The 22058-nt window shown below is 44.0% G+C and overlaps 1 protein-coding gene across 1 annotated transcript in view; it reads left to right on the forward strand.

Annotated features, from left to right (window-relative positions):
• The first annotated feature begins 17827 nt into the window (after positions 1 to 17827).
• LOC137526202 (taste receptor type 2 member 40-like) overlaps positions 17828 to 22058 on the forward strand; it is a 35709-nt gene continuing 31478 nt past the window's right edge. The window contains exon 1 of the mRNA XM_068247420.1: positions 17828 to 17907. Coding sequence (XP_068103521.1) covers positions 17828 to 17907 — 80 coding nt within the window. The remainder of the gene's footprint in view (positions 17908 to 22058) is intronic.

The following is a 22058-nucleotide window of genomic DNA, read 5'->3' on the forward strand; positions in this document are numbered from 1 at the left end:
AAATCTGATTTACGATTCAAATTTTCCCTGAATGCTATCAAAATAATAAGAAGAAAAATGCAGAAAAAAATGCAGCATGCAGTACCAAAAAAAATCGCAAATTGGAATCAGAATCGCATGTAGGGCTTGATGCACAAAAACTTAGTTATCACGCCTAAAAGCTTTGCACGTGTAAACGTGCGTGCAAGCCATTGGGCCTGATTCACACTAAGGCGTGATAAGTGCTATCACAGCAGTTATCACTCTTTAGTAAATCAGGCCTGTAATGTGCAAGAGCCCTTATTCATCTTGTGTTGGGTGGCATCATTTTGGAAACCATTTTTTCAATTTAAAAACTGTTTGGTATCAAAATAATTATTTCACTAATGGGTCTAACGGGCCACAGCATAGCCATCATAACTAGAAATCACTAGGCCCTGCTGCGAAACTTTGGGCGGGCTTCCCCCAGGGTATATACAGAGTATGTTTGTTTTTTTCCCTGGGATAGTATGGCTGTCCCTGCTGCTTTAAGGTACGTACACGCATTAGATAGAAGTCAACCAAAAGGCTTCCACCAATGATCGTGTGCCTTTCTGTTGTGTGTACAATGTACAGTCTATATTATTTAAAGTGGACCCGAACTCTTGCAAAGCACACAATGAAAAGTTTTTATTACACATATAGGGCTTGATTCACTAACCGGCGCTAAGTTGGTTAGTGAGCCCTAAGGGTTAGTGGGCGCAAACCACGGCGTTAGGTGGTTAGCGCCCACACAGTTGAAACAAGCCCGCTCACTGCACGTGCAGCGCGCAGCACGGGCAATAGTGCGCACTGATGGCTTCTAAAAGTCGCCCTCGATGCGACGTAAATGATGCATCGGGTGCCCGTTAAGCAGTAATATGATGCGCCACTTCGGGGGCACCCGATGCGTAATTTTTGTTGCATCGGGTGCGACTTTTAAAGGCCAGGGGGTGCAACGTTATCCTCGCACCGCGCACTGAGGTCGGTGCACCCGCGCTGCGCGCGCAGTGCACGGGGCCGCACGCAAAGTAGCTTTGCGCACACTAGCAGCCAAAAAGGGCTTTTCACTCCGGCTCTTACACTTAGCGCTGGTTAGTGAATCAAGCCCATTGTTGCTAAAACAAATACTGCTGTGTTTCACACAGAACATGTTTGCAGTGGCTTAGCTGAAGAGCTTGGGGCCCCAGTGTGAGTTTTACATGGGGCCCCAAGCGTTCTATTGACATGAAGCCCCAAAACCTACCAATGACAGTTTCAGTGTCAGAGAGATGTAACCAAAGTAAGGAAAGAGTTATTAAAGGATTATTACTATTCAATGCACATATAGAGGTGTTCAATACCAGCATAGCACCAAGAAAACTTAATAAGATAAATTAGGAAGAACCCCTAATGGGTCACTCTGGTCCAGGGCTCCCTGTGCAGTTGTAACCTCTTCATCCCGTCCCCTACTGCTATGCTACTGCATGTTGAGTTAGCCAGATCTTATCAGCAATGTGAATTAGAGCTGTGAGCTCTACTGAGGCTCTCTGCTCATAAGTAAACACTGATGCTTAACCCTTTCTGTGCTCCCAGCAATGTGAAACCAAGATAAAACTTCAGGTTTTGGGTGATTTTCCATAAATTGCAATGAAGACATTTAGAAAAGAAAGAAAGGTTAGTAGCTGTGTCTAATCTTTCAGAGCAGAGAGGAAGTTTTGAATTAAGTTCCACTTTAGGAACCAGCAGTCCTTAAAGAGACACTGAAGTGAAAAAAAAATATGATATAGTGAATTGGTTGTGACTATGAATAATTACTAGAAGATTAGCAGCAAAGAAAATATTCTCATACTTTTATTTTCAGGTATATAGTGTTTTTTCTAACATTGCATCATTCTATAATATGTGCACATTACACAACACTCAGCATTCAAAATGATTCTTTCAGAGCAGTCTGTGAAGTAATGACCTCTCCTCTAGCAGAGGAAAAGTAAATAGTCCAGGAACAGTTGAGATAATAAAAGTCAGATAACAGCCCTCTCCACGACTAACTTAGTCGGAGAGCTTAATGGCTTGTTTGCATAGAGATAACAACTGGAGTTTCTCAACTCTTCCTGTACTGGAAACAATTACACTGATGTATCTGATCTTAATGTTTTATTTCTTAGCTGTGCTACACATACAAATCATAATATCATCAATTTTTTTCCGCTTCAGTGTCTCTTTAAGTACTTTCCACACCCACGCATGCACAATCACAATGTTATTTTTGCTTCTCCTGACCACAGCAAGGCACTTCATCATGTGCCAATCGTCGTCCCTCTGCCCTTCTCCGCCCTTCTCTGCCCTTCTCCATAACAACAGAACACATTGCTAGCTGGAAGGCTAAAGATGTGTCTGTACAGAATTGGTCCCAAATTTGTCACCCAAAGGATTGTTTCTGATTCCTGATGGGCAACAATAATCACAAATGTGTATGTAACTTTAGACCCTCTCCAGTCCTCAGATAAGCAGGTGTCAGAATTTTATTTATGCAGGAAAAGATGTCATATGGATATGTGTTAAGTTTTAATGTTCTATGCAAAATTTCATTGTAAAGTGAAAAGTTAGAGTACTTTATATTGCTCTGTGACATAGCATATTCCAGGCTGTGAGGCCTATAAGATTATTCTAGTTACAAAAAGTCAGAGCATTCTTGTTTATGCTAGTGTGTGGCCTTGATATTTAAAGAGGCTTCTGTGTGAAGACAGAAAAGCAAGTTAAACTTACATTACTGCAGTAATTATAAATGCACATAATTATTACACACAGATATTATTAATCTAAATATTAATGATCAATACAGACCCTTTAAAGAAAGAAATAGTTATTGTTAAACCCTATATAATAGAATCTATTACTTTAAAAGCTAGTGATGATTTGGGTCTGTGAAACCTTCTTGTGAGATTGTTTTAGTTTTAGAAGATGTTGACATGTTTCTTAGCTTGAAGGCCAAGGCCAGCAAAACATTTCCCAGACAGAGAAAGTCAAAATATGAGAGAGATAAAAAATAAAACAATGGGTTTTCCCAATGAGTTAAAGATGACTCCATGATGCCATCTGGCGTCAACATTATTAATACTGTTTGTTATTTGTTATGAAAGGCTGACCTCTGCCGGTTGAAATTAGATATTTATTTCTTCATCAGAAAGACAAATATATGGAAAAGGATTTTATATTATCAAGATTTAATGTGCAATTATTTCTTTTATGATTTATTGTTTTAAGAAGAATTATATAATAAGCTTTATATTTAAATAAGTATATTAGAAGCCCTGGCATGTTTTAATAAGCCTTAAATTGTTGAAGGTTCTTGCAGGTCTGTGTTAGTGTCAAACTGACCTGGGAAAGTACCAAGACATTCCAACATAATTAACAGGGAACACTTTATCAGAAATGCGTCATGAATGACATTGTTTAGTCTCCATGTCTGGGTCAGCCAACAGACAAGATGGCTGTTGACGTCCATTTTTAATTACGTGCGTCAGAAATGACCTAAACAAAATGTCAAGCACTCCAAATGACGTTAATTCCCACAAGATAAGGTAATTAAGAATTTATAAACAATAATATTGTGACTTAGGAAATCAAAACATGATAAAGCATTGACGCACGGAAGCTTTAGCCAATCAGAGTCTGGGATTCAGGGAAAGTCCAGATTAGGCAGCCATATTGCCTCCAACCCCTATAAAAGTAGGGCCTGAAAGCTCATAGTTTGCAGAAGCCCAACGATCTCCTGAGAAGACACATGAGGCAGAAGCTACCTTCCCACACGTGGTTCTAGATGCTGAAGAGATGACAGAGAAGGGGTAATATGCTTAATATTCTGGTGATTTACTTTATTCATTTTTCAGCATTAAGTTTTGTTAAGATGTTAGCAAGAAGTTTTTTTAGAAGCTATTTTTATGCTATTTCTTGAAGAAGATTACTACAAGTTTTACACAGCTACTAGATACACAGCTATTGATACAGATGAGACTACTTTTGATCTTATTCTACATAACACAGCTGTTATATTCTTTTTTGAATGTACTTAGAAGATTGATGATTGCTTGGCTATAAAGCCTTGATGAGATGGAATACTGTTAGAAGGAAACACTACTTGGAACTGTTCATATTTTGTATATATGCTGTATGATAAGCAAATACAATTTTTTATATCAAATCATATACTGAGTGCTCTGATTCATTTCAAGGTATACCGTCAATCTATAATTACTGTTATAGAGGGTTCAGACCCCACTATGCCGGATTTATATGATAGCAACGCTTTAAGGGCTGGTCCTTTACTGAGTTAGCAATCATGAAAAAGGCAAAAACCGCTCGGATTTTTGACACAGGTAGGCCAATTGTGGTTTCTTTACCTTTAAAGGGTACCTGAAGTGAGGATGAGACAGGCAAAAACGGCACAGGAAATTTGGGCACACCATGCACGACTATAGGCCGTAATGTGAATTATGGCTATGGCGGTGCTCAGTCAGTAATTTGGGCTTCGACGAAAGACAGAGACCCAGGGAATAGTAATTAACACCACTGGGACTTTTGCAGGAGCAGGGTGAGCTGTTTTTTCAGCTTTACCCTGCGCCCAAATTTCCTGGTGCCATAATTATATGTAGACGCATATGGAGGTTGACATGTTTATTCAGTTTTAAACAATAGAAATTGGCTGATGGTCCTGCTGAGCCTCTGCCTCTAATACTTGTAGCTATAGACCCTGAACAAGCATATGAAGATCAGGTGTGTCTGACAAAAATCTGACAAGATTAAAGGGAAGGTTCAGGGAGGGGATTAAAAAAATAAAAATAAATTTCCACTTACCTGGGGCTTCCTCCAGCCCGTGGCAGGCAGGAGGTGCCCTCGCCGCCGCTCCGCAGGCTCCCGGTGGTCTCCGGTGCCCGACCCGACCTGGCCAGGCCGGCTGCCAGTCGGGCTCTTCTGCGCTCCATTTCCTGGCACTTCTGCGTCCCACGCCGGCGCGCTGACGTCATCGGACGTCCGCCGGGCTGTACTGCGCAGGCGCAGTAGTTCTTGTGACAAAAAAAAAATCTTCTATGAACTCACCATCCTCCTAACGGAATACCTTGGGGTGTCTTCTTTCTAAAATGGGGTAATTTGTGGGGTTCCTATACTGTCCTGGCATTTTAGGGGCCCTAAACCGTGAGGAGTAGTTTTGAAACGAAATTTTTGTACTATCCTGGAATTTTAGCCCCTCATGAAACCTGACAGGTGCGCAGAAAAGTCAGAGATGCTTGAAAATGGGAAAATTCACTTTTGGCACCATAGTTTGTAAACGCTATAACTTTTACCCAAACCAATAAATATACACTGAATGGGTGTTTTTTTAATCAAAAACATGTTTGTCCACATTTTTCGCGCTGCATGTATACAGAAATTTTACTTTATTTGAAAAATGTCAGCACAGAAAGTAAAAAAAAATCTTTTTTTTTGCCAAAATTCATGTCTTTTTTGATGAATATAATAAAAAGTAAAAATCGCAGGAGCAATCAAATAGCACCAAAAGAAAGCTTTATTAGTGACAAGAAAAGGAGGTAAAATTCATTTAGGTGGTAGGTTGTATGAGCGAGCAATAAACCGTGAAAGCTGCAGTGGTCTGAATGGAAAAAAAGTGCCTGGTCCTTAAGGGGTAGAAAGACTGTGGTCCTGAAGTGGTTAAACAATACCAGTTGCCTGGCAGTCCTGCTGATCTCTTTGGCTGCAGTAGTGTCTGAATCACACACCTGAAACAAGCATGCAGCTAATCCAGTCTGACTTCAGTCAGAGCACCTGATCTGCATGCTAGTTCAGGATCTGTGACTAAAAGTATTAGAGGCAACTGGTATTATTTTAAAAGGAAAAATCAATCTCCTTCTCAATTCAGGTTCCCTTTAAGAGTAAAGGTCAATTGAATTATGGCACTGGGTCCATATGCAATTAACCTTTTTTCCCCTGAGTTTTCTCTTCGGTGATATTCTCATACCTTTTCTATAAAATGCCTTTTAAAGGAGAACTGTACAGAGAGGTATATGGAGGCTGCCATATTTAATTCCTTTTAAGCAATACCAGTTGCCTGGCAACCCTGCTGATCCTCTGACTCTAATACTTTTAGCCATAGACCCTGAACAAGCATGCAGATCAGGTGCTCTGACATTTTTGTCATATCTGACAAGATTAGCTGCATGCTTGTTTCTGGGGTTATTCACACTACTGCAGGCAGAAAGCTGAGCAGGGCTGCCAGGCAACTGGTATTGCTTAAAAGGAAATCAATATGGCAGCCTCCATATCCCTCTCACTACAGTTCTCCTTCAAAGCGGAATTAAACCCAGCATTTCTTCTTTGCTCTAAAAAATTATTTACAGCATATTATATACAACCAGCATTTGTTTTACTAGAACAGCATTCAAAGGGTTACACACAGGGCTTGAAGGTTCAGTGCAGAGAAATCTGGACGCATCTGAAGTGGAGATAATGTTATCTTTTGTTTACTTAATTGTATTAAGTGAGGAATGTGACACATTCTCTGACTGTGCAGGAGCTCCTGGACACAGAGAGACACTGAAAGCATTTCTGCCTTCAATACATAATGAATAAAACCAGTTATGAATAAAATGCAAAGTCAGCTCTCAAAGCAAAAAACTGTACTTTTGGGAACTTGTAATTTCTAAATGAATAATAATACTTATGCACAAATGGCAAATATGATAACCGTATGGCATATACAAAGTAGGAAAACGTGTTTTTATTGAATATGTCATGGTTTTATACCACTTTAAGCCACCAGCAAGTAAGAAAAGAGAATACTTGTAGTAGTACTTTTTCATCTACTATTTGGGTTTCTTTTGAATTGTAAAGTGCTGAAAAGTTAACGACCGCCTAACGCCGATAGGCGTCGGCAGGTCGTAAGTGGTATTACATGGAAATGGCCGCTCGTACGAGCGGCCTTTCCATGTCAGTTCATGGAGGGTGTCTCTGTGAACAGACTGCGAGCTGCCGACCGCGGCTCGCACGCGTAATGTAAACATGCGGGGAAGAAATACTCGCTGTTTACATCATACGGCGCTACTGCGCAGCAGCGCCGTAAAGGAGATTGGCGATCCTCGGCCTCTGATTGGCTGGGGATTGCTGTCGCCTGATAGGCTGAAGCCTATCCTATCCGGCGCAGGACAGATATCGGTCCTGCGCAGCCCATAGCCTGCGGGAGAAGCAGGTATGGGCAGAGAGGGCAGAAATCGCTGTGGAGGGGTGCTTTGAGGAGCTCCCCCTGCAAATCACAGATTAGACCCCCCCAGCAGTACATCCCCCTAGTGGGGGAAAAAGGGGGGAAGTCTGATCGCCATGCTGCAAACTTGATCTGTGCTGTGGGCTGGAGAGCCCACCCAGCACAGATCAGGCAAATCAGGCCTGGTCCTTAAGTGGTTAGAAAGAAGATGAAAAATTATTTTCTTTTAGCAAATTCAGGAGAAAAAATTCCCTGGTCTCCCATGGTGCACTGGGAGAAGAGGTTCTGTATAATAAACAACTATGGCTAAGCATCACTGAGAGAACATCTATCTGTGCTACACATAAAACACAGCAATGTAAAAAATATAGATTCCAGATCACCCAATGCCTTATAGCAACATGGTGTGGAACATTTTAAAAACGTACCAACAAATTTGGGTGCGCACTAAATTGTGGGTGGCGGGGCCGCACATTTTGTGAACGGAGGCTACTAATAGCAGACATGAATTATCTGCTATTTGCAACTGCAGGTCGCATAGTGGGTGGCCCCAGCTCCCCCTATTGGCGATAGGGTTTGGTGGGGGGGGGGGGGGGGTTAAGGTTATGCAGACATGGGGAAAGGGGGTGAAATCTCAATACCATCGAGATCATCACAGCACTTTACAGGCAGTGATATCTTGTGTTTGCTTAACTACACTGCAGTTTAAGAAATATTGTTACATCTAACATTTGTAACAAACTGGATATCACATGAGGTTCCATCAGTACAAAACTAGATGCAATGTTTCATTACCTAACACCCAGGCAGAGCCGGGACAATGTCCTCCAGCACCCAAGGCTGAGACACCAAAGTGCGCCCCTCCATCCCTCCCACCCCAGCCGTCACACACTGATTACTATTACACTAAGAGGCCCCTCTTCCATCCCCCCCACACCAGCCATCACACACTGATTGCTATTACACTAAGAGGCCCCTCCCCATCCCTCCCACCCCAGCCGTCACACACTGATTGCTATTACACTAAGAGGCCCCTCCCATCCCTCCCATCCCAGCCGTCACACACTGATTGCTATTACACTAAGAGGCCCCTCCTCCATCCCTCCCACCCCAGCCGTCACACACTGATTGCTATTAGACTAAGAGGCCCCTCCATCCCTCCCATCCCAGCCGTCACACACTGATTACTATTACACTAAGAGGCCCCTCCCCATCCCTCCCAACCCAGGCGTCACACACTGATTGCTATTACACTAAGAGGTCCCTCCATCCCTCCCACCCCAGCCGTCACACACTGATTGCTATTAGACTAAGAGGCCCCTCCTCCATCCCTCCCACCCCAGCTGTCACACACTGATTGCTATTACACTAAGAGGCCCCTCCCCATCCCTCCCACCCCAGCCGTCACACACTGATTGCTATTACACTAAGAGGCCCCTCCCCATCCCTCCCACCCCAGCCATCACACACTGATTGCTATTACACTAAGAGGCTCCTCCATCCCTCCCACCCCAGCGTCACACACTGATTGCTATTACACTAAGAGGCCCCTCCTCCATCCCTCCCACCCCAGCCGTCACAAACTGATTGCTATTACACTAAGAGGCCCCTCTACATCCCTCCCACCCCAGCCATCACACACTGATTGCTATTACACTAAGAGGCCCCTCCTCCATCCCTCCCACCCCAGCCATCACACACTGATTGCTATTACACTAAGAGGTCCCTCCCCCATCCCTCCCACCCCAGCCGTCACACACTGATTGCTATTACACTAAGAGGTCCCTCCCCCATCCCTCCCACTCCAGCCATCACACACTGATTGTTATTAGACTGAGAGGCTCCTCCCATCCCTCCCACCCCATCCGTCACACACTGATTGCTATTACACTAAGAGGCCCCTCCCATCCCTCCCACCCCAGCCATCACACACTGATTGCTATTACACTAAGAGGCCCCCTCCTCCATCCCTCCCACCCCAGCCGTCACACACTGATTGCTATTACACTAAGAGGCCCCTCCCATCCCTCCCACCCCAGCCGTCACACACTGATTGCTATTACACAAAGAGGCCCCCTCCTCCATCCCTCCCACCCCAGCCGTCACACACTGATTGCTATTACACTAAGAGGCCCCTCCATCCCTCCCCACCCCAGCCGTCACACACTGATTGCTATTACACTAAGAGGCCCCTCCCCATCCCTCCCACCCCAGCCGTCACACACTGATTGCTATTACACTAAGAGGCCCCTCCCCATCCCTCCCACCCCAGCCATCACACACTGATTGCTATTACACTAAGAGGTCCCTCCCCCATCCCTCCCACTCCAGCCGTCACACACTGATTGCTATTAGACTAAGAGGCCGCTCCCATATCCCTCCCACCCCAGCCGTCACACACTGATTGCTATTAGACTAAGAGGTGCCCCAGAGCCCCCAACACCTAATCTCTAGTTATCTGGCTTGCAGTGGCTGCCATGTATTCCCTTTTCTTATTTCTCCCTGCTTCATACACAATAGGGGAATAATAGCTGATTGAGTTGTGCGCCCTGAGGCTTGAGCCTCTTCCACCTCTGCCTCGACCCCGCCCCTGTGGCCCCTCCTACACTGTGCCCTGAGGCTGGAGCCTCTCTCACCTCGCTCGGCCCTGCATCCAGGGTAATAACCTTCAATTTTGGTTATCTTAACTGGTTTGAAAATGTACCATAAGTAGTTGTGTATTATTGGTTTTGAGAAACAAATCCAGGCTCAATTGAAGAAGAAATAATACATTGTGCAAAAGTTTAAAGCTTAAAAGGTGAAACTAATATATGAAATAGACTCATTGCATGCAAAGCGAGATATGTCAGACCTATATTTGTTATAATATGTAATATGTTGATGATTATGAGTGACTTACAGCTTATGAGAACCCCCAAATCAAAACCTCAGCCCATTAGAATATTGTGAAAATGTTTAATATTCTCGGCTCAAAGTGTCAGACTCTAATCAGCTAATTCAGCCAAAACACCTGCAAAGGGTTCCTATTTCATAGATTAGTTTCACCTTTCAAGTTGAATTACTGAAGTAAATAGACTTTTGCACAATATTCTAATTTTTTTGAGTTCCATCTGCATGCAATCTGGATTAAAAGGTTAGTGGTGGCCACATGTTACAATTCTTCTGTTAGATTTTACCCCAATTCGATTAATATGATCGATTGTGTGAAAAAAAATGTTTTATTGTGTAATTGTTGTTGTTTTTTTCAATTAAAATCAATCGGAAAGGTTAGAAAAATCAGATCAATTTTGTTGGAAATTGAATGGTGGGGGAAGGTTGTATACAAGTAATTCAACTTAATTTTAAGTTTACATTCAAGACTAAAGAAACTTTATTTGTTAAAGCGACACATTAGTTAGAATCTATTTCTTCACTGTAATAAATGTAGTGTTGTTGAGTAAAATAAATGAGGAACAGATTTGTTACTGTAAGGTACATTTTCTAAGGTTGTTTGTGCTGTGTGCCTTTATACATACCAGTGATGTCACAGAGCACCCCATACACATTTATCAATGAAAATGTATAATTTATATCTTTTATTCAATTGTTTTTTGTTGTAATGTTGTGATTGTGTCAAAATCGAACATACATGTGTGGTGCATTGGTTACAAGAGTCCAATTTTTCATTCAAGCGAAAAATGAATCAAAATTGTTGAATCTAAATAAATTGTAATGTGTGTGGCCACCATTAGTCTTTTATATCTTTGGGATATAATACATTTGTAGTTAAAGGGATACTGTAGGGGGGTCGGGGGAAAATGAGCTGAACTTACCCGGGGCTTCTAATGGTCCCCTGCAGACATCCTGTGTTGGCGCAGCCACTCACCGATGCTCCAGCCCCGCCTCCAGTTCACTTCTGGAATTTCTGACTTTAAAGTCAGAAAACCACTGCGCCTGCACGCCCGTGTCCTCGCTCCCGCTGATGTCACCAGGAGTGTACTGCGCAGACACAGACCATACTGGGCCTGCGCTGTGCGCTCTTGATGACATCAGCGGGATCGAGGACACGGCAATGCAGGCGCAGTGGTTTTCAGACTTTAAAGTCAGAAATTCCAGAAGTGAACCGGAGGCGGGGCCGGAGCATCGGTGAGTGGCTGCGCCAACACAGAATGTCTGTGGGGGACCGTTAGCAGCCCCGGGTAAGTTCAACTCATTTTCCCCCGACCCCCCTACAGTATCCCTTTAAGACCATTATGAATCTTTTGTCATTATTTACCTGTCTATTATTTATATGTTGCATTGTTACTTATCATGGAATGCATGACATACTGTTTGATGATGGTGTGTAAAGCTGTCATTAATTTATTTTGTCTGTGTCTGAGTTAGCTTTAAAGAGGAACTCCAGTGCAAATAATGTAATAAGAAAGTGCTTCGTTTGTACAATAATTTTGTATAAATGATTTAGTCAGTGTTTGCCCATTGTAAAATCTTTCCTTTTCCTGATTTACATTCTGACATTTATCACATGGTGACATTTTTACTGCTGGCAGGTGATGTCAGTGGAAGGAGATGCTGCTTGCTTTTTTTTTTGGCAGTTAGACCCAGCTGTAAACAGCTGTTATTTGCCACAATGCAACAAGGTTCCCACAGTGTGTTGTACAGAACCATGGTCCTGACATCACACTGTGGGAGGGGATTTCACCACAATATCAGCCATACAGAGCCCCCTGGTGATCTATTCAAGAAAAGGAATAGATTTCTCATGTAAAAGGGGGTATCAGCTACTGATTGGGATGAAGCTCAATTCTTAATTACAGTTTCTCTTTAAGTCAATATAACGTGTTGGACAAATCTCGGAGGACTGAAAGAACACGATACGCCAGATCAGTTAGCAGAGCTATTTTCCTCTACAAACCTCTTTGCTGCTCGACAGGAAAACTCAATGATAAACTCCGGCATTTGCTTGTCCAGCAGGTAACCTGAAGCAGTGATATGGATAACATTACACGGGATTTCCATCCCAAGCTCTGAGCACTTCTGATCATTTGCCTAAGCAGAACAGCAAAGTGCTAAACATATCACAGAGCAAAGGAAAGAAGAAAACATTCATTTAAGGAAGAAGCAGAAATCATCAAAACAGAAACCTATCACTGTGTGAGCTAAAGAGGAACTGTCATGAAAATAACATAACTAATTACATTTCTTAATTTTTTTTCACATAATTAATTTATAAATGATATAGTCAGTATTTGCCCATTTTTATACAGCAGGGAGAGGTGGCAGTGCTTCCCAAAGCAGGCTGCATCTGAAAGATTAACAGCAGAGGAGTGCAGAGTCTAATTATAGGCAGGATACACAACTTGCATTCAAAACAGATGTACCAAAATTAACATAATGAAGAATGTTAGCTTCCAAAACCAGTTTGCTTGTAGAGTGTTCCATATTGGACCCTTCCACCGCGATGAGGTCATCCTTTTTGGAAGGCACCCTAACCTCTAATTACCAAACAAACATAGTGTGAACCTGGGGGAAGCTGGACATAAAATGGTTTACACATTTTTATTTATTTATTTTTTTTAAACCAGGTCACATCTGAAATGACTATGTTTGCCCATTGTAAAATCTTAACCCGCCTCAATTTCCATTCAGAAATGTATCACAGATGGCAACATCTTTAGTCCTGGCAGGTGATCTCTGCAGAATGTTTGCTCACTGAGAATTCCAAAGCCAGTTTGTGAGCTCCTCTGAGGACAGTCAGTGACAGGACTATGTACTCTGTACAGTGCTGCAGAAGCTGTCAGTGCTATATAAATACATAATAATAATATGGTAGGACATTAGACTATGACTATGGTAGGATTAGAGTGTGAGCTCCTCTGAGGACAGTCAGTGACAGGACTATGTACTCTGTAATGTGCTGCAGAAGATGTCAGGGCTATATAAATACATAATAATAATATGGCAGTACATTAGGCTACGACTATGGTAGGATTAGATTGTGAGCTCCTCTGAGGACTGTCAGTGACATGACTATGTACTCTGTAATGTGCTGCAGAAGATGTCAGTGCTGTATAAATACATAATAATAATATGGAAGGACATTAGACTATGACTATGGTAGAATTAGAGTGTGAGCTCCTCTGAGGACAGTCAGTGGCATGACTATGTACTCTGTAAAGTGCTGCAGACGATGTCAGTGCTACATTAAAGTGCTGCAGACGATGTCAGTGCTACATAAATACACAATAATAAGGTAGGACATTAGACTATGACTATGGTAGGATTAGAGTGTGAGCTCCTCTGAGGACAGTCAGTGACATGACTATGTACTCTGTAAAGTGCTGCAGAAGAGGTCAGTGCTATATAAATACATAATAATAATATGGTAGGACATAAGACTATGACTATGGTAGGATTAGATTGTGAGCTCCTCTGAGGACAGTCAGTGACATGACTATGTACTCTGTAAAGTGCTGCAGAAGATGTCAGTGCTACATAAATACACAATAATAAGGTAGGAAATTAGACTATGACTATAGTCTAGTGAATATATATGGACAGGCTGTTTATATCACCAACATACTACATTATGACCTGTATGATTGTTTGATATTTAGGTCATACCTTGTGTATGAGACGCTTTGAGCTGGGATTTGCTTGCCTGTTGCTGCCCCTCCTCTGGTTTCCTCTCTGGCCTGGTGTGGGTTGTTGTGGTGGCTTCCCTCGTCCGCCCCTCTGGCGGAGTTTTCCAGGCGTGGGGGCGGCGTTTGGCGGACGCGTCGGGGTGGTTGCGTGGCGGCCTCCGTGTGGCGTCTGCCTGCTCCGCCCTGCCGCCCGGCAGGCGTTCGGGTGGGTGGGCTGGGCCGTGTTGACGCATCGGGCAGGTGGCTTTTGCGCCTGCCCGCGGTGTCGGCTGGTTCCGCCCCCCTGCCCGGCGTTGGCCGCTGGTGGGGGTGGGCGGGGATTGCCTCCATGCTCCCGGCGGACCTGGGGGGATAAAATGAGGGGTAGCGCAGGAAATGACATACCCTCAGAGGAAGCCGGAAGTCCGGCAAAAGCGGTCAGGGCACATGTGCTGCGTCCCTGCCTCTGCACATCAACGTACCTCCGTTTTGCCTGGTCTGTGGCCGTGCATCCAGGCATTGGGCACATTCTACAGCCTCGCTCAGCATCCAGCCCATCGGCTCCAGCAGAGTCCAGCCTGCAGCGGCCATTCTGGCATCTCACCCACAGGAAATGTAAGCAATAAGGCGGGCAAATGACTACCTCACATTGGAGGAGAACTGCATGCTATTATCCATATTGCGGATGCATGGAAGACATGTCTGTATAACACTGCTTGCTTAATCTCGCTGAACCCTGCCAAGCCTGTGAGGTTTACTTAACTGTATGGATGTTTACCAACGACATGCAGGTTTGAGGCTGCTGCATGGAAGGCTTTATTGCTATGTACTGCATGTGCTTTTGCTAACCTGGCTGATTTGTGTCAAGGCTTGCTTTCCAACATATGGACTTGAGGCTATTGTATGGAGACCTGTTGTGCCATACATTAGATATATCACTACCAATCTTACCGGCCTGCATCAAGGCTGCTGCTTCCTTATGACTTACAGACTGGAGGCTGCTGTACCAAAGTTTGCTTGCTATGTGCTAATTATGCTATCACCAACACTACCAATTTGGGAAATAAACTTTGTGGATGTGGAATAGCTTTTGCCACCATTGGAGGACACCATGTGGTTCTGAAATCTTGCTATTTCAAACGTCTGGAACTTTGGCTACATGTGATTTGATCCAATGCTTTTTTTGATACCATGAATCTGTGGCCAGACAGCCTTATACAGTGTTTTTTCAGTGGGGCAGGTGCACATGCTTCACTGATACATATCTCTTGAGTGCAGGGGGCAGGATCCTGGGTGACCAAGGGCCAGTAGGGAGGGGTTGAACGGGTGGAGTTGGTGGTGTTGTGTGGGGGGCATGGGAGGCAGACATTTTTAATGGGAGATTGTTTGTTACAATTGATTAATAAAGTTTTTGTATATATTTTCTTAAACAGGCTATAGTACCTTTTGTTCAGTTGGATCATACCTGCCTACATATATCTCATAACGTTTTTTGGTCATAAATACACAATAATATGGTAGGACATTAGACTATGACTATGGTAGGATTAGATCGTTAGTTCCTCTGAGGACAGTCAGTGACATGACTATGTACTCTGTAATGTGCTGCAGGAGATGTCAGTGCTATATAAATACATAATAATAATAATATGGTATGACATTAGGCTATGACTATGGTAGGATTAGAGTGTGAGCTCTTCTGAGGACAGTCAGTGACATGACTATGTACTCCATACAGTGCTGCAGGAGATGTCAGTGCTATATAAATACATAATAATAATATGGTAGGACATTAGACTATGACTATGGTAGGATTAGAGTGTGAGCTCCTCTGAGGACAGTCAGTGACATGACTATGTACTCTGTAATGTGCTGCAGAAGATGTCAGTGCTATATAAATACACAATAATAAGGTAGGACATTAGACAATGACTATGGTAGGATTAGAGTGTGAGCTCCTCTGAGGACAGTCAGTGACATGACTATGTACTCTGTACAGTGCTGCAGGAGATGTCAGTGCTATATAAATACACAATAATAAGGTAGGACATTAGACTATGACTATGGTAGGATTAGACTGTGAGCTCCTCTGAGGACAGTCAGTGACATGACTATGTACTCTGTAATGTGCTGCAGAAGATGTCAGTGCTATATAAATACACAATAATAAGGTAGGACATTAGACTATGACTATGGTAGGATTAGAGTGTGAGCTCCTCTGGGGAAAGTCAGTGACATGACTATGTACTCTGTAATGTGCTACAGAAGATGTCAGTGCTATATAAATATATAATAATAATATGGTAGGACATTAGACTATGACTATGGTAGGATTAGAGTGTGAGCTCCTCTGAGGACAGTCAGTGACATGACTATGTACTCTGTAATGTGCTGCAGGAGATGTCAGTGCTATATAAATACATAATGATAATATGGTAGGACATTAGACTATGACTATGGTAGGATTAGATTGTAATCTCCTCTGAGGTCAGTCAGTGACATGGCTATGTGCTCTGTAATGTGCTGCAGGAGATGTCAGTGCTATATAAATACATAATGATAATATGGTAGGACATTAGACTATGACTATGGTAGGATTAGAGTGTGAGCTCCTCTGAGGACAGTCAGTGACATGACTATGTACTCTGTAATGTGCTGCAGGAGATGTCAGTGCTATATAAATACATAATGATAATATGGTAGGATATTAGGCTATGACTATGGTAGGATTAGAGTGTAAGCTCCTCTGAGGACAGTCAGTGACATGACTATGTACTCTGTAATGTGCTGCAGAAGATGTCAGTGCTACATAAATACACAATAATATGGTAGGACATTAGACTATGGGGTTGATTCAGAGCAGCTTAATGAGAGGAGTGTGAGTTATCCGTATGCTACGAGCAATATTGCAGCATAGCATACGCTGCTAACTTACTCGCGCTCCTTCTAAGTAACAGGCGCTCCACTGAACCCGCGCTGAGCCCCGGCGAGTCCAATGGTTTTAATGGACATGATTCCCACACTTTTATTGGCCCAATGGGCAGCCTGTCACCTGGCAGTGCCATATAACATGTCAGACACATTACATTACATTACATCAACATTAGACTACGGTCAGGATTAGATTGTGAGCTCCTCTGATGTTGAAAGATGTTGGTTCTATGTAAACATACCTCTCAACTTTGTGAGATGAGAAAAAGGGACACTTAAGCCACACCCCTGCCACACCCCTTATCACGCCCCGTCACACCCCTAGTCACGCATACCATAAAGATTTCATAAGAAAAATATGTTGTTTTATAATTCAAACCACACTGGTCCTTTCTATCCTGGTTCATTTTCCTTCATAGTAACATTTTAAAATTAGTAATATATCAATTTAAAGGTTGGGAATAAAGTTTAGAGTCAATCAAACAAATTTTTAGTAGAGAAATATATATATTTATATAGAAAGAGGGACAAAGTCCAGAAAGAGGAACAAATGAGGAGGAAAGAGGGACAGAGGGACAGGGCTCTCAAAGAGGGACTGTCCCTCCGAAAAAAGGGACAGTTGGGAGCTATGTGTAAATAGTCATTATAACGGTATAACATGCATGTTGTGGAGACCCGCACAGCACCCCTCCCGTTAATGTGTCAGTCTGAGCCTAGCCCAAGACTTTACTGATTTTTAACGGACAAATGAAGTGAGAGGGATATGGAGGCTGCCATATTTATTTCCTTTTAACCTCCTTGGGGGTTTGGACGAGCTCAGCTCGTCCATGTACGCCACGGAGGATTGCTCAGCTCCTGGGGGGGATTTTTTACTTACTTTTTTTTTCCAGAACATGTAGCTAGCACTTTGCTAGCTACATGTTCTGTCCGATCGCTGCCGCTACCCGCCGATCCGCCGCAATGCGCCACTAAAGGGGCTATCCCGCCACCGAAATGTCTAGTGCAGCCTGGCGAATCCCCGCCAGGCTGTGCAATTGGAAGGATCGGAGCTGTCCATGACGTCATGACGTCATGCCCGATCATCACCATGGTGACGGGAGACGCGACGATACGAAGTCACGCTTCTCGCGGGATTGCGGAAGCGTAAGTATGGCCGGCAGGGATTGGGTGGGTGGATGCGAACGCGTAGGGCATGGCGTACTGCTGTAGCTAGCAATCATGCGGAAAAAAAAATATTTACCAAAATAGGTAATGCGTACTTATGTACGCATTACCCAGATCGCCAGTGAGTTTAAAGAGAACCCGAGGTGTGTTTAACCAGCTGAGCGGTTTGGACGAGCTCAGCTCGTCCAACACCGCCAGCGGCTGCCGCTCAGGCCCTGCTGGGCCGATTTTAATGAAATAAAAAGCAGCACACGCAGCCGGCACTTTGCCAGCCGCGTGTGCTGCCTGATCGCCGCCGCTCTGCGGCGATTCGCCGTGAGCAGCGGCGAAAGAGGGTCCCCCCAGCCGCCTGAGCCCAGCGTAGCCGGAACAAAAAGTTCCGGCCAGCGCTAAGGGCTGGATCGGAGGCGGCTGACGTCAGGACGTCGGCTGACGTCGATGACGTCACTCCGCTCGTCGCTATGGCGACGATATAAGCAAAACAAGGAAGGCCGCTCATTGCGGCCTTCCTTGTTTATTCTGGGCGCCGGAGGCGATCGGAAGATCGCCTCCGGAGCGCCCTCTAGTGGGCTTTCATGCAGCCAACTTTCAGTTGGCTGCATGAAATAGTTTTTTTTTTATTTAAAAAAAACCCTCCCGCAGCCACCCTGGCGATTTAATCAGAACGCCAGGGTGGTTAAAGAATGTTATCTGCATACAGAGGCTGGATCTGCCTATACAGCCCAGCCTCTGTTGCTATCCCAATCCCCCCTAATGTCCCCCTGCACTCTGCAAACCCTCATAAATCACAGCCATGCTGTGAGGCTGTGTTTACATCTGTAGTGTCAGTCTCAGCTGCTCCCCCACCTCCTGCATAGCTCCGGTCCCTACCCCCATCCCTTCCCTACAATCAGCAGGGAGGGAAGGGATGCAGGCGGGGACTGGAGTTCTGCAGGAGGCGGGAAGAGCAGCAGACTGACACTATAGAGATAAACACAGCCAGCTCTGACAAGCTGTTTGTCAGCAGCGTGGCTGTGATTTATGAGGGATTGCAGAGTGCAGGGGGACCTTAGGGGGGTTTGGGATAGCAACAGAGGCTGGGCTGTATAGGCAGATCCAGCCTCTGTATGCAGATAATATTCTTCAAACCCACCCCGGGTTCTCTTTAAGCAATACCAGTTGCATGGCTGTCCTGCTGACCCTCTGCCTCTAATACTTTTAGCCATAGACCCTGAGCAAGCATGCAGCAGATCAGGTGACATGACATTTTGGTCAATTTGCTGCATATTTGTTTTCGGTATGATTCAGACACCAAAAGAATTACCTTAAACCCATTGCTGATAATATTCAAGTTTTCTCCCATTCATTATGTTAAATCTGTCCGCACCAGGGGAGTAGCAATAGGGGGTGCAGAGATTGCCACCGCATCGGGGCCCTCCCTCAACTTCAGTATTAGCTCTCTATTGGTTCTGTGCTCAGAATAATCACTTCTATAGATGCTTTGAATAGTGGTAATCATTAACAAACTTTCTTGCACCTCTGACACGGTAGTTGGCATTGCCTGGTTTTGGTGCGCCGTATCAATTGTAATGTACAGAATGCTTGGGGGGGCCCAATGTAAAACTTGCATTGGGGCCCACAGCTCCTTAGCTACGCCACTGGTCCGCACCTACTACCACCCACCTCCCAAGTCCCAACCAATAGCGAGATGTGTGTAAAGATAGTAAGGGGAGTGATTGGTGAAATGTACAGCGGGGTCTTTAACAATGCCTGCCTGGAAAGGAAATTAACCTACAGGGACATATATAGCTGTGAGGCTATGATACTGTGATTTATGAAGGCCCTTTATGGTTTATTGTATAGCACTGTTATGCACTACTGCACTTTATCTATATTACCTTGACAAAGCCCCAATGTATATGGGGAGAAACATGTTGGGTTATGGTGGGATGGTGATATGTGTATAATTTAGCGTTCACCTACTGGAGAATTACCCTAAACAAAATTACCAGACCTTTAGTCAAACAAGGGACAAGATATTAATTTCCTCCCCCTACAATTTTGGAATAATAAATCCCAAATGAATAATGGAGACAGGCAGAATCTTTTGATTCTTTATGTATTAAAAGGTATGTTTAAGTGTTAAATCCTCTTTAGACAGCATAACATTGTATTGATCAAACACTACTGCAGCCAAATATATCAGCAGGACTGCCAGGCAACTGGTATTGTTTAATAAATATGGCAGCCTCCATATACATAATGCTATACTGTATATGCATCTATGTCATTTCTTCTGGGTTTGGCACATCCCTTCACCTCCATTGGACACCGTAACTACATAGATTCTACCTTGACTCCCCTGATCCTTCTAGCAACTATAGTCCTTCCCTAGTGAAAATTTGAGAAGGATCGACAATGACATGGATGCACCAGGAAAGGGAAATTACCAAATGTGAGTTTTTGAATTTTCTGTTTAGCCGACCACTGTAGTCTCCTGCCTACCTTATATTTTGGATCTAAATCAAAATTAGATGTAACATTTTTAGTATCTACAACAATGACTATATATGAATCAATGATAATAAACAAAATAAAAATAGGCAACTGTATTGGATTGCGGAGACACCGCCGAGCGGTCTGACAGTGAGGCGGCTGTTTCCGCATTCAGACCGGCGGTTTCTCCGCAGCAGCATGCGTCTGGTTTGTCTGAACCTAGTAGTGCACACAGATGGAGAGCTACGCGCGCGCGCGCGCTGCAAGACAGGCTCTTTATGCCAATAGGAGAGGGGTCAGCTGATCGGGACGATCAGCTGATCCCAGTGTGGCAAGGGATTGGCTGAAGGGAACTGGGCGGCGCTGAGGAGCGCTTTGCTATATATACTTCTTGCCTGTCAGTTGCTGGGTGTCTGGCGTTGCGAATGCTTATGTGTTAGCACTCAGACCATAGTCAAATCTTTCAGTGTGGTTGAACCAGTTGGACCTGGGAATCCACACTTAGCCAGATTACTGTGTAACTATTGTGTTATACTTCAGACTAGTTCCAGGGTGTTGAGACCACGGACCTCACAACCAAGACTAGGGATACTGTGTTATTATTGTGTTATACTTCAGACTAGTTCCAGGGTGTTGACACCACGGACCTCACACCCAAGACTAGGGATACTGTGTTATTATTGTGTTATACTTCAGACTAGTTCAAGGGTGTTGAGACCACGGAACTCACACCCAAGACCAGGGATACTGTGTTACTATTGTGTTATACTTCAGACTAGTTCCAGGGTGTTGAGACCACGGACTTCACACCCAAGACCAGGGATACTGTGTTACTATTGTGTTATACTTCAGACTAGTTCCAGGGTGTTGAGACCACGGACCTCACACTCAAGACTAGGCCTTGTTTGATGTCTGTTATGGCCTATTGCTTTCCTGACTCTCCTTCTGCTTTTCGATTCGGTACCTACGCATATCTGATTACCTGTTGCCAACCCTGCCTGTCCCTGGTTACCGAATCAGCCTTCTGTCTCTGTACCTTATCTGCTCGTGTGTTGCCGACCCGATTTGGCAGACCCTTCTGGCTGTCACCCGCCCCCTGGGTGTTCAGTCTATCTGCAGGGACCCCCTGTCTCCCAGAGGGACCTTTCTGCAAACCAGTCAGGGACTCATCCTCTAGGAGTCCTTTGACTGCAGTAGAGTCTGACTCTCCTTGGTTAGAGTCATCTGCTCCTCAGGTGATTCTACTCATTACTGTTGCACCAAACACTTACATGTATTCAGGTGTCCAGAGGTTAGCTATACTTGTATTATCGGTGATTCTGCAGATCATCAATAATCAGGTATATATCTGTATTGTTGGTGATACTGCAGATCACCAGTAATCAGATTCTCTCTGTGTGCTGACACCGATCATTACAGCAACAAGCCTCAACATGAACAACCAAAGTAGCATCCACTTCATACTTAGAAGTTCTTGTCTATTTCGTTGTTGAAAAAACTCTTCATTTTCCATGATGTCCATTGATTGATGTGAAGAGGAATTCAATATAGCTGATATTTGCATTGCTGGTCTTCTATATCAGCCCAGTCTCTACATCCTCTGCACAACAGCTTTGTGACTCCTCGTTGGATATTGTTGTTCCAGTCTAGACCTA

This window comes from Hyperolius riggenbachi, chromosome 7, assembly GCF_040937935.1.
Source record: "Hyperolius riggenbachi isolate aHypRig1 chromosome 7, aHypRig1.pri, whole genome shotgun sequence".
Taxonomy (NCBI): Eukaryota; Metazoa; Chordata; class Amphibia; order Anura; family Hyperoliidae; genus Hyperolius; species Hyperolius riggenbachi.